We start from the raw sequence: 13,037 nt of genomic DNA on the forward strand, positions 1-13,037 counted from the left end.
TTCTCTGGGCTGCCCCTCTGTGCCAATGGATGGAATGGGTCTTCCTGGCTGGCTCCCCACCTCCTCCAGGAAGCCTTCCGGACTCCTCCAAGCCTGGTTGCCAAAGCGCTCCCAGGATGGCGTCGTCCTCCGCCTCAGGGAGTGCCCGGGCTGTGCAGGCACCCCACAGACCCAGGGTGCAGCAGGCAGGGCCGGGTCCGCTGCGTCTGGGTCGCCCACCCTTGCAGACTCGGCCTCGGCCCTGAGGTGCCCTGATCCTTCTGGGAGCAAAGAACCCGGGCGCCCTGGCTGGTGTTTTCCAGTCTACCCGCGAGAGACTGACCAAGCAGCTGCTCCAGGAGCCGCCCCGCCTCGGCAGGAGGGAGGCCCGCGGGCTCACTGAGGCTGCGGAGGGCCCCAGGGCGCTGCCCGGCGGGGCGGGGGTCCTGCCCGCCTCCCCCGGCTCCTACTGCCGCGTCGGGATCAGGAGGAGCCCGGGCGGGGGATCCCCCCCGGTCTGGGGCGTCCCGGGGCCGCTCGGGGACGAGGAGGCGGCCGCGGCGGGGGGCGCACCCTCGGCCCCCGCCCTCGCGCCCCGCAGCCGGGCGGGCAGGGGGAGCGCGGCGTGGGCTCCCCGGCGGCCGTGGGGGCTGCGGTCAGGACCCCCGGGAAGCCCCGCCCCCGTCACAGATGGGGTCTCAGCCTGAAAGCCCCAGGCAAGCCGGCCCGGGTGAACAGCCTCGTTGAGGGTGGACCCCCCCCCCACCTTGGCCGGTTCCCGCGGCCACAGCTCCCACCTGAACCCCCGGAGGGCGGCTCCACTCCGCCTCCCACCTCTGACCGAGTGGGCCAGGAGGTGACTGACTTGGGAGCGCCCCAGCAGACGGGAAAGGGACAGGGGGCAGCGGGGGTGCCCCTGCTCCTCCCGCAGCTGAGATTCTGGCTGGCACCGCGGACAGGCCCAGGACAGGCCACAGCGTCTGCGGCTGGGGGCGAGGGCCGAGCGGGGCCAGCTCCCTGGCTCTGTCCAGGCAGGCCCTGGGGAGTGGGGCCGGGCCCCCCACCTCTCCCTGCAGGGAGAGGGGCCCACCCTGGGCAGCCAGGGGCACTGAGGGCCTGCAGGCCCTTCTCCCACTCCCAGAGGCCTCGGCCCTGCCTGCGGGAAGCCCCCACGCTCTGAACACTTTCTCAGCTACCAGAAACGGAGCGGGGTGGCCCCTCTGGCCCCCCAGCACCCACCTCCGAGGGCTGGGGCGCCAGGACCAAAGGAAGGCAGCGTTGCCAGGCAACCCCCAGCTGCCGCTCCCCGGGGCACCCCATAAGCACAGCCCCAACCGGGCCACCATGGTGGGCTACACTGCCTGCTCCTCTCCGCCCCCAGTCCAAGTGAGGACCCCAAAGAAGGGGAGCTGAGCAGGCAGCGGGGAGACTGCGGCTGACCCTCACGGGGGCAAGGTGGGCACACCGAGAACACAGGTGGGAAGTCAAGTCCTGCCCCCGAGTTGCCTCAAAAGCCAAGAAGCCACAGCTGCTCGGGGGAGGCGCCGCCCGTTCTCCAGGGCAAGAGAAGGGACGCGGTTCACACAGGGAAGAGAGCGGCTGCAATCCTTAAATAGATTCATGGAAATGGCTTCGAGTTACAGCATTTAGAAAATAAAAATAATCTCAGATACATAATATTCACTCCATAATAGACTTTTGTTCTCCCACAGAAGCTGTTCTTGTGCATGTTTATTCCACTGTTAAATTGCAATTGGATTTTTATCCTATAAAAGAAGCGTTAGGTGTGTCATCTCTCTAAAAATAAAACTGCAATCGTCATTGCAAAAGGAAGCCTGAGATTTAAGCCTGAGGAGGTGACCATGCTGGGGTCACCTCAGCCTGGACCTGGGCCGCGCCGGGCTCTGAGCAGGTGGCCTGGGGTCCTGGGGGTGCAAAAGAGCAGTGGTGGCCGAGTGGACACCCCGTGGGCCTGGCCTGAGGACCCAGTCCGCCCCTGGCCAGGGGCCTCTGCTGGGCGGGGAGTGGCGACCTGGAGGCAGGGCAGGGGTGGGGGGCAGACACAGCCTGAATTCCCAGAGGACCCCTGCGTCCACTTCCTGCATTGCCCCTCGGGGAAGAGATGAGCTGCATGCGGTTTCAGCCAAGGTCCCGGGGCAGGACCGCAGGGCTGGAGGTGGCAAAGGGGCAGCTGGGGGACGAGGCGTGGGCAGCTACGGGTCCAAGGCCCTCGGTGAGAGAAGGGCCAGCCTGACATCTGTGTGAGCAGGGGCCTGGGGGGGGGCCCTGCCCTACTCTGGGGACTGGGGCCTCCAGAGTTGCAGGAGGGGGCTGCACCAGAGACCACTGACTGTTGGGCCTGGGTGCCAGGAGCAGGGGCTGCCTGGGCTCTGTCAGGGCCCCCTTCCCACCAGGGTCAAGAGAGGGTGTTGCTAAGGCTCAGGAGAGAGGCAGGAGAAGGGCCCCCACCCCTGCCCAGGCAGACCCCTGCCCAAGGCAGCTGTCGGGCACTTTAGGGCACCCTCACTGGGCAAAGTGGACCCGTCAGCCCTGGCACTGAGCCCTGCAGCGTGGCTGGTGGGATGCCATGAAGCCCCCTGCGGCACAGCCGGTGCCGGAGGAAGAGGGAGCCCTTGGCCCCCACCCTGGTCCCCTGTGCCATGGCGGGTGGGCCGGGCACCGTCAGACGCCCGCCTTGTCGCTGTAGAAGGGTGTGACGTGGAACAGGTAGCAGTGGGTGCACACGCGGACGGGCTTCACCTGCCCATAGCGGGGCAGCGGTGCCGAGTGCGAGGAGCAGCGTGAGCAGAAGATCTGGGCACAGGAGGGTGGGCTCGGCCGGGCTCACGGGGTCCCAAAGGCCCCGGGGTGCTGGGGACAGGCCACCCGCGTCCACCAAGCCCCTGCCTGCGCCTCCCGCCGGGTGGAGGTGGGGGGCTGTGGGTAGGGATCCCCGGAAACCTGGGTCCCACCGCTGGGCAGCTGCAGCCCCATGGCCCCCGTGGCCCCCGCGGCCCCTACCTTCCCGCAGCTGCGGCAGTGGTGCTTCCGGCGGATGACGGTGAAGGGCGCCTTGCAGGCCGTGCACAGGCCGCAGGCCTCGTCTGGCACCCACTCGGGGGGATCTGCCGCAGGGAGGAGCAAGTCGGCCCGGCGGGGGCGAGGGGGTGCGCAGGCAGGGGGAGGCGGCCGGTCCCGAGGCCCGCGCCCCTCTGTGCCCCTCCGCACCTCCCTCCCGACTTGAAAACCTGGTGCCTCCCGTGGGTGGGTCACCCTTTGCAGCCCTGGCACTGCCCAGCGTCAGACCCAGCCATGGCCCTGCCCGCCCCAGGCCACATGGACCCAGGAGGTGCGGCCGTGGCACCCCTGGATGGCTGTGGGCCACAGGGGCCCTCACCCCAGCCCTCCCTCCCAGCTTCCCACCCGCAGCTCAGGCCCGGGCAGGCCCCAGGGGGCCCCAGGAGCCCACTGCCCACTCTGAGCATGGCTCGAGAACACAGGGGTCCTGCCGTGTCCCGTAGACGCCCCTCCTGGCGGAGGTCATGCCAGGCCCCCTGGCCAGGGCAGGTCTCACCACTGGCTTTGAGCCCAGCAGTGCCCCCCGTCCCACCCCAACACCCAGCCAGCCCGGGCCAAGGGCCAGAGCCCACGTTCTCCTCCCAAACCATCCTCCCGAGACCCCCTATCTGGAGGGTCACTCGCCCACGGCCAGCCCCCAGCCCGGCCAGGCTCCTGCCGCCTCCACTCAGCCCCCAGCGCCCCCCGCGTACCTTCAAACTCCCCATCGCAGGTCTTGGCCGCCAGCTCGGGGGTCGACAGGGTCTCCTGGCACAGCGCACAGTCCTCCAGGGCTGCACTCCGCAGGCTCCGGGTAACTGGGGGGGACAGGGGCAGCTGCTGGGGGGGGCACCACCACTGCCCTGAAGGCAGAGGCCCCGCTGAGCCCGCACACTGGGGGCTGCCTGGGGGGGCTCCCAGGGCTCCCTCAGAAGGGGTCCCTGCAGCCCGAGCCCACCCAGCAGACTGGGGCCAGAGGAGAGGGGCCCTGGGTGTGAGCAAGGACCTCCGTGCCCCCCAGAAGAGGCCAGATGGCATGGCCCCGGCTGGTGTCACCCATCGCCCTTTGCCTTAGGTGAGAAAAGGGTTCCTCTCCCCACTCCAGCGCGGCCACCACAGCTGCTCACCCAAAGGCCACTCTGGGAGGGACGTGCGAGCCTGAGGCCCCTCCCTGACCTCGGGGCTCTGAGGAGGCAGCCCCCCCGGACCACTGTGGGCATCGGTCAGCCTTCGACCCTGCTGGGGTGCCATGGCAGGCAGGGGGCCCGGGTCCCAGCCTAGGGTGGAGGCAGCTGGGCCTGTGGGGAGGGGCCATGGGGCCCCCATGCCAGGCCCTGGCACCCACCTGACCCCCTGACCACCTATGGTCTGAGCTCGGCCATCAGGGTCCTGCCAGGCGGGCAGCACAGGCCCCACACCCACTCCTGTGGCAGCCCGGAGCTCGTGACCCCTGCTCAGGAGCGTGGCCCGGCCTCCCCTCCCCTGCCTGCTCCCTCGGGTGCCTGCCTTTGGCCCAGGGGCTCCACTCGGCCCCGCAGACTAGGTCGGGGGCCCCTCCTCGGCGCAGAGGGGGGACCCCCAGAGGGGCCACCTCTCCTGCACTGTGACCTGAGGCAGGGGACCGTGTGCAGCCCCGTGTGCTGTGCCCAGGCCGAGGGTCCTTGTTTGCAGGAGGGGCCCATTTCACGCACCTCTTCTGAATCGAGCGCCCCCCAGATGGCCCTGGCAGATGGGGCAACCCAGCCAGGCACGGGGGCTCTGGCAGCAGAGGGGGCAGCGCAGGGACGGTGCACTGGATGCTCCCCTCCCTGCCCAGCGGCCAGGCTGTAGCCTGCTGGACACCCTGGGGGCCCCTGTGGGGAGGGGCAGTCCCTCCAGGACGGAGAGCGTTGGCCTCCTGCCCCACCCCAGGGACCCCGCCACGCCCCCGAGGAGCAAGGGGCTGACCCCTCGGCCCTGTCAGTCCTTGTCTCATGCTTTCCCCTCACCAGATCTCCCGTGTGTGTGTGTGTGTGTGAGAGAGAGGGAGTATGTGGTGGCACGTGTGCCTGTGACGTGTGGGAGAGCACGTACGTGTCTTGATGTGTATGTGTGAGTGCGTGTGACTTGTGTGGGAGAGCATGTGTGTGTCTTGATATGTGTGTGTGTGAGAGCGTGTGCCTGTGACGTGTGTGGGAGATCATGTGTGTCTTGATGTGTGTGAGTGCATGTGTGTGCCTGTGACGTGTGGGAGAGCGTGTCTTCATGTATGCGTGTGTGTAAGCACATGTGTGTCTGTGACGTGTGTGGGAGGGCATGTGTGTATCTTGACGTGTGAGTGCCTGTGACGTGTGGGAGTGCATTCGTGTGTCTTTGTGTGTGTGCGTGTGCCTGTGACACGTGTGGGAGAGCAGGTTATCTTGACATGTGCGTGTGAGTGTGTACATGTGTGTGCATGTGCCTGTGACGTGCATGTGTGAACACGCATGTCCTATAGGGCCGGCCGGCGTCCCTGCCCCTCCCCTCTGCACATGGGACACTGAGCCGCGTCCACCAGGAGCCGTGTGTGGAGGGGACAGCGTGGGGGGTCACGGCCCGCCCACGGCTCCCAGCAGCTTCCCGTCTGGGCACTTGGAATGTGACGGGTCACGGCAAAGTGGGGTGTGCAGTCGCCTTGGGGAGCCGAACCCCCCAGCTCACCCTTCTTCAGCTTCTCCTTGTCGTCCGCCTCCGGCTTGGTGGCCATGACTTCAAACAGAGTCTTCAGGATGCTCCTGAGGTCGCTCGCGTAGTTGGTCTGCAGCTGGTCAGCCACGCCTGGGGGTGGGGGGCCTCGGAAGAGTCACAGAAGAACAGACGGACGGACGGGCCCGGCTGACCAGCTTCAGGAGCACGGCACTGCTCGCTGGGGAAAGCCGGGCCGGGGCTCCCCGGGAGGATGGCACAGTGGGCAGGGAGCCAGGGGGCTGCCGGCCGCACAGAGACAGCTCCTGGGCTGGACTAAGGGTTGGGACGTCGAGGGGGTGAGGGGAGGCAGGAGCCCCCCGGCCAGCACACGGGGCCCGTCTGCGACAGACGTGCGAGGGCATGGCCACCTCGAGGAGGCCATCCTGCGCCCACCCCACCCCGCTGCCCCCTGCCCTGCATGGCCCCGGCGTCGCACCTGAGATGCAGACGAAGAGGCGGTGGATCAGGTCGTGGCTGCTGGGGAACCGGGACCGCATCTTCTCCCTCATGGCTGCGGGGGCTGGGGGGTCCACGGGGGTCACAGGGACGGCCTCAGGCCTGGCCTGGTCTGGAGAGCAGGAGCCGCTGCAGACAGGGGAGACGGGGCGGGTGGGCCTCGGGGAGGCACCTCAGTGGTCCCTGTGGGAGCACCCAGAAGCCACGAGGCCCCCGGAGCCTGGTGTCCTGGGGCTTCCTGCCAGGCGGAGCCGAGAGTCCCGGGCCTCCCTGTGACCCCCTGTGATGCCTGGGAGATGGGGAGCCCCACGAGGGAGCCCCCTGCTCACCTCCGCAGCCCTCCTGGGTCACCTCGTGGGTCCTTCCTGGAGGGGACAGCTCGCCCGTCCGAGACCCTTACACCCCCCAGTGACTCATCCACATGTGAACCCCAATCCAGTGAATGGGGCTGTGGTTGGGAAAGGGTCTCTGCGAGCGTGTGAGTAAAGGCTCTCGAGCAAACAGGACCAGCCCAGACCACGGGCGGACAAAGCCCATGACAAGTGACAAGTCCAACGAAGAGACAGGAGGAGCCCTGTGGAGACGCAGTCAGCAGCTGGGGACACCGAGGCCACCAGCCGGGGACACCAGGACACCAGCCAGGGCCATCAGCCAGGGGACGTCAGGACCACCAGACCCTGGGCGAGGCGAGGAAGGGGTCGTCACAGAGCCCAGGCCTCCAGAACTCGAAGAGCGTAAACGTCTGCGGTTTTAAGCCCCCGTTTGTCAGAACTGTCACGGCAGTTCCGGGAAGCAGACCCACCCCAGGGCCCTTCTCCCCACCTCCCGCACGTCCTTCGACGACTCGGCTCTGTGACCCTCTCCTCCCAGCTGGGCCTGCACCCACCCGCCTCCACGGCACTGCTCAGCGCCCTCCGATTTCCAAACCATTTATCTCTTTGTCTTCGTGTCCTAATATCTGGAAATTTCCACAATCATTTCTTCCAATTTTCCCCTTGATGTTTTTATTCCTACTCTCGTGTGTTTAAGGTCCTTCCCTTACTGTTATTTCCCAGCAGCGCCGTGCTCCATGGACGCTGTGGGGCTTGAAGCCGTGCGTGCCCCAGAAAGCAGGTTCTTGAACCCGATCCATCCCCGTGGGTGTGGACGCGTGGTAAGAGGGACCTTAGAGGAGCTGACCTCAGGTAAGGGGCCCAGCAGGGGTGGGTCTCAGCCCCGGAACTGGGGTCCCTTGTCAGCGGAATGAAATGCAGACAGAGAGAGGGGAGAGAAAGCCGCGCAGGGAGACGCCGGGGCGGGGATTCGACGGAGCCCGGAAGAGGAGAGGCCGGGAGAGGCCGCCGGGAGGACGCCCCGACGTGCATCCCCTCCTCGCCTCACACGTGCGCCCATCCACGCCCGCTGCTGGAGCTGAACCACGGCCGGTGTTTGCTTGAGCAGCCCCGGAAACCAAAGCACGTGCAAAATCTTGTATCTGTCTACAAATATTTGTTACAATTTTTTAAAATTTCCCGTCGGCCTCCTGCACTGTCTCTGTTTGTCCTTTCTGGGGGGTGGCGGCAGTGGTGGCCGGTTGGGGGCTTGGTCTGTTTTCCACATCAGACCCCGGCCTCGAGCGTCCCGGGTCCCGCGTGCTCCACTCATTTCAGAGGAGACGGAAAGTCACCCGGACCCTCCCACTGCTGCTGGCGGGGGCGCGAAGCGGGCAAGGACTTTGGAAACCGATTTGGCACCATCAGAAGGAAACCGAAACTGCCCAAAGCTGGTAGTGAGGAGGCCACTGGCAGGCAGTGTGGACGCCTGTCCCCGCAGGTCTGCAGATGTGGACACGTCTCCACGGCAGACAGGTTGTTCCAGCAGAGCACTGGGCACGAGCCCGGAGACGGAACAGGAACCAAACTGGGATTGAGCCAGGCGACGGCCGCGGCTGCATGTGGCTTCCAACCCCCACAGGCTCCGCGTCCTCACGGGCAGTGAGGCGCAAGTGTCTTATCCAGGCTCTGTGCCCAGGACACGAAGATGTGGGGCCCCTGAGTATCCCCGGCAGTGGCCGGCCCCCGGGTGGGGGGGGGTGCCGAGGGGGCTCAGAGCCTCTTTGCCGGGCTGGGGGGTGTAAGCCTGTGTTTATGATCCCTCCTATAGCACTGGAGCCCAAGAGGGACAGGAGGCTCGGGGTGGGAGGGCCATGCCGGCCGAGGGGCTCGGTGCTGGGGGCCGGGCGCCTGGTGGTGACTGAGGCTTCCCTCCAGGCCACCCAGTTTCCGCAGGGACAGAGCCCCGACTTCAGCCCGGGGGTGTGGACCTGGCTGGCCTCGACCCCGGAGCTGAGCCAGGAAAGGGGAAGGGGCCTCCCTGTCGGGTCCATTTGCAGCCTCACCCGACCACCGCCAAGTGGTGGCCGAGCTGAGGCTCGAGGACAGCTGGGTCCACGTCAGCCCCAGGCGAGGGGGGCCTGTCTGTTCCCACTGCTCCCAATCCCAGGGTACCCGCCCCCCACCCCCCACCGGCCCGCAGAGGCTCCAGGTGCCTCCACTGCCTGCCCCCCATGCTGAGCTGGGCACAGCTGCCCCTCACTCAGCCCACTGCCCCGCTCGGCCTGCGCTGCCCCCGTCCAGGCCCCAGGCCCTGGCCTCCCCTTCTCCGTGTCTCAGGGTGCATGTCCTCCCAGCCCCTCTGATCACCTTGGGGTGGGTGAGGGGCACAGGGGGCTTGGCTTCCCTGGAGACCTCAGGGCTGACATTGGCAGCTGCTGACCCCTGGAGGACTTGGCACCTGCCCTGTCCTCCACGTCCTGCTGGGACCAATCACCCTTCGATGGCCAGTTCCAGAGCCGCCTGCCCAAAGCTGGGGTAGGAGCTGCCACCGCCGCAGGACCACCCACCTTCACAGGGGCCGCCCAGCGGGAGGCTCGGCCGCTGACCAGAGACGGCCAGGGCCTGACAGTTGCTGAGGCATGAGGCCAGGTGGGTGGGAGCCCCCCGAGAAGCTTCTGGAAAGCACTCAGCGACCACCCTTGGACCTCGGGCCTCTCACCAGGGGTGCCGCTCAGCTGGGGGTCCGCAGAGGGCAGGTGCTGGCAACGCAGCCGGGCTGGGAAGCTGTCGGCCGCTGGCTCTCTGCAACCGAAGAGCAAGTAACAGGCTCCCCGGGGTCGTGGCTGTGTGACCGTGGTTGGGCCCGTCAGCCCGGCCTCTCCCTCCTCAGTGGGACTCAGGGCCTGGGACTCGCAGGCCCCATGCCCGTGCGTCCGTGTGTCCCACCTGGCTCACCACAAGTATTTTCGTCTGTCTCTCCTCACGACCACATGAAGCAGGTCCCGCATCTATTTACCATTTTGCAGACGAGGACAGTGAGGTCCAGAGGTGTTAAGCAAGGGCCCAGGGTTGCCACTGGCAGGAGGGGGCTCAACCAGCCCTTAACCAGGCACCGGGAGGGGAAGGACGGGGGGCCTGCTTGGTGCCGACCCCAGGGAAGCTCGGGGCCCCACCGGGGAGCTGACCTGGGCTCAGACTCAGCTTTGCTTCTTCAAGTCACAGGGCTGGGCAAACAGCCTCAGCTCTGTGTGCCTCGGTTTCCTTACCTGTGAAATGGGCAGAGTGCTGTAGAATTAGAAGAGGGTGTGGACACTGCAAATGCACAGTGAATTGTGGCTGACAGTGTCAGATTTAACCCCCGTAGAAACCCAAATCTAGCAACATTTCAAAGGATTGCACACCACGATGCAGCAGGCTTTATCCCAGGAAGGCAAGTGTGGTTCAGTGTGATACACCAGATTAATAGAATAAAGGACAAAACCCACACGGTCATCTCAATAAACACAGAAAAACATTTGACAAAATCCAACCCCCTTTCATGATAAAAACACTCAAGAAGCAAGGAATAAAAGAGAACTTCTGCCACCTGATAAAGGACATTGACAGAAAACCCATAGCCAACTTCACAGCAAATGGTGGAGGGCTGAGAGCTTTCCTGCCGGGAACAAGGATGCCTGATCTAGCTGCGTCTCTTCAACTTTGTCCTGAAGATTCCAGCCAAGGCAACTAAGCAAGAAAAATAAATAAAAGGCATCCAGAATAAAGAGGAAACTAAGATGGCGGCTACATGAGACGGGGCAGAAAAACACCTCTGTGAAAAACACTAGATAAAAACCAGAAAGTGACCCAGAATACCGGTTACGGCGATGCGCCAGCTGGACGAGGTCTGTTAGTTCCACGGGGGCCGTATACTTGGTGAAACCGGGAGTCTGCATTCTGAAACGAGTGAGTAAGCTGGCTGGAAGACCCGTAGCCGCGCGGCGTTGTGGGGAAGTCAGGGCTTGGCATTTGGAGACTGACTGGCTCTTTTAAAAAAAAAAAAGGGAAAAATCCAGGAGTGGCTGCAGTTGCGGGAGTGGGAACCACGCAATAAAACACAGCAAGAGGGGGCTGGGCCGGCCTCTTGGTGACTGGCCTGGAGGATAGTCCACTGCAGATACCCTCGGGGCCGGGGGAACGGAGGGGAGAGACGGAAGCAGAAAGAAACCCCGCGGCTAGCAGCTGGCTCCCCGGAGAGCTGGATAAACTCTTGCCCAGGGCCGTGCCCACAGCCCAGAGCCCCGCCAGTTGTCCCGGAGCCGGGAAGGAGGAACAATGTGAGGAGGGGGGGTGTTGAGACACCCCGTTCGGTCATTTGTGCTTCAGGCTGAGAGCGCCACTGCACGGCCCGGCGGCCCGGGGCTTCCCTTGAGGGACGGCACGCACTGGTGACGTAGCACGGCATTCCCTTGGCTGAGCTCCTGGAGGATCGCGGCTGGGAGGGGGACCTGCTCAGAGAACCCAGGGACACTACGCCAAGTCCAGTGGTTGGTGGGACAGCGAGAGAGAGGGTCGGGGGCTGAAATTAAACGAAGGCTTAGACTCTTGCGGCGGCCTTGAATCTCTGGGAACCTGGGGGATTTGAATATTAAAGCTGTCCTTCCTCCCTGGCCACCCGTACACACGCCCCACATTCAGGGCGGACGGCTCCAGCAACACACCCACACTGAGTTCTCCAACTGAACCCCACAAGAATCATTTCCCCACACACCGCGGGGACAAGGTTGAGAACTGACTTGAGGGGTATAAGTGACTCACAGACGCCATCTGTTGGGTAGTTAGAGAAAGCGTACGCCACCAAACTGTGTTTCTGAAAAATTAGATAGGTATTTTTTTTTACAACTTGAAAGAACCCTATCAAGCAAAGCAAATGCCAAGAGGCCAAAAACAACAGAAAATCTTAATGCATATGATAAAACCAGATGATATGGAGAATGCAATCCCAAAGACCCAAATCAAAATATCAGAAGAGACACAGTACTTGGCACAATTAATCAAAGAACTACAATCGAGGGACGAAAACATGGCAAAGGATTTAAAGGACATCAAGAAGACCATGGCCCAGGATATAAGCGACATAAAGAAGACCCTAGAAGAGCATAAAGAAGACATTGCAAGAGCAAATAAAAAAATAGAAGATCTTATGGAAATAAAAGAAACTGTTGGCCAAATTAAAAAGACTCTGGATATTCACAAGACTAGAGGAAGCTGAACAACATCTGAGTGTCCTAGAAGTCCACAGAACATAAAATGAAAGAACAAAAGAAAGGATGGAGAAAAAAATTGAAAAAATCAAAATGGATCTCAGGGATACGATAGATAAACGTCTAAACTTAAGACTCACTGGTGTCCCAGAAGGGGAAGAGAAGGGTAAAGGTCTAGAAAGAGTATTCAAAGAAATTGTTGGGGAAAACTTCCCCAACCTTCTACACAATATAAATACACAAAGCATAAATGCCCAGTGAACTCCAAATAGAATAAATCCAAATAAACCCACTCCGAGACATATTCTGATCAGACTCTCAAATACTGAAGAGAAGGAGCAAGTTCTGGAAGCAGCAAGAGAAAAGCAATTCACCACATACAAAGGAAACAACATAAGACTAAGTTGTGACTACTCAGCGGCCACCATGGAGGCGAGAAGGCAGTGGCATGACATATTTAAAATTCTGAGAGAGAAAAATTTCCAACCAAGAATACTTTGTCCAGCAAAACTCTCCTTCAAATTTGAGGGAGAGCTTAAATTTTTCACAGACAAACAAATGCTGAGAGACTTTGCCAATAAAAGACCTGCCCTACTTCAGATTCTAAAGGGAGCCCTACCAACAGAGAAACAAAGAAAGGAGAAAGAGATACAGAGAATTTTAACAGACATATATAGTACCTTACATCCCAAATCACCAGGACACTCATTTTTCTCCAGTGATCACGGATGTTTCTCCAGAAGGGACCATAAGCTGGGACATAAAACAAGCCTCAAGAAATTAAAAAAAAAAATGAATATACTCAAAGCACATTCTCCAACCACAATGGAATACAAATAGAAGTCAATAATTTTTGAACTGTAACTCCACTATTTACTTCCTACATGATATAAAATACACAAACTCTAATGACAAATCAGTGGTTTTGAACTCAGTGTAAAATATGTAATTTTAGACAACTATATAAAGGTGGGGGAATGGAGGAGTATAGGAACATAGTTTATGGGTCCTATTGAAGTGAAGGTGCTATCAAAGAAAAACAAGATTGATATGGATTTAAGAGGTTAATTTTAAGCCCCACAGTAAACACAAAGAAATTACCAGAGAATATAACCATAGAGATGAAAAGTAGAGTTTGGGTTAAGAGAAATCGGGGAAGGGGCAATGGGGAATTAAGAAATGAGTGTAGGGTTGCTGTTTGAGGTGAAGGGAAGTTTCTAGTAATGGATGGTGGGAAAGAGCATTACAACATTCTGAATGTGACTAATCCCACTAATGGAAG

At 61.6% G+C, this 13,037-nt stretch overlaps 1 protein-coding gene across 3 annotated transcripts in view; it reads right to left on the reverse strand.

Annotated features, from left to right (window-relative positions):
- Window positions 1-555: 555 nt before the first annotated feature.
- The window catches only part of ZFYVE28 (zinc finger FYVE-type containing 28), a 109,411-nt gene continuing 96,929 nt past the window's right edge, over window positions 556-13,037 (reverse strand). Inside the window, exons 8-12 of one of the 3 annotated variants that reach the window (XM_037829267.1) lie at window positions 6,179-6,327; window positions 5,716-5,832; window positions 3,750-3,854; window positions 3,001-3,104; window positions 556-1,904 (exon numbers count right to left, since the gene is read on the reverse strand). In XM_037829267.1, the coding sequence (XP_037685195.1) occupies window positions 1,851-1,904; window positions 3,001-3,104; window positions 3,750-3,854; window positions 5,716-5,832; window positions 6,179-6,327 (529 nt within the window). In that variant the 3' untranslated portion in view covers window positions 556-1,850. Of the gene's footprint in view, window positions 2,794-3,000; window positions 3,105-3,749; window positions 3,855-5,715; window positions 5,833-6,178; window positions 6,328-13,037 lie in introns of all 3 variants that reach the window. The other 2 variants (XM_037829271.1, XM_037829269.1) reach the window with 2 other exon arrangements.

The sequence above is a fragment of the Choloepus didactylus genome, chromosome 3 (assembly GCF_015220235.1).
Source record: "Choloepus didactylus isolate mChoDid1 chromosome 3, mChoDid1.pri, whole genome shotgun sequence".
Lineage (NCBI taxonomy): Eukaryota > Metazoa > Chordata > Mammalia > Pilosa > Megalonychidae > Choloepus > Choloepus didactylus.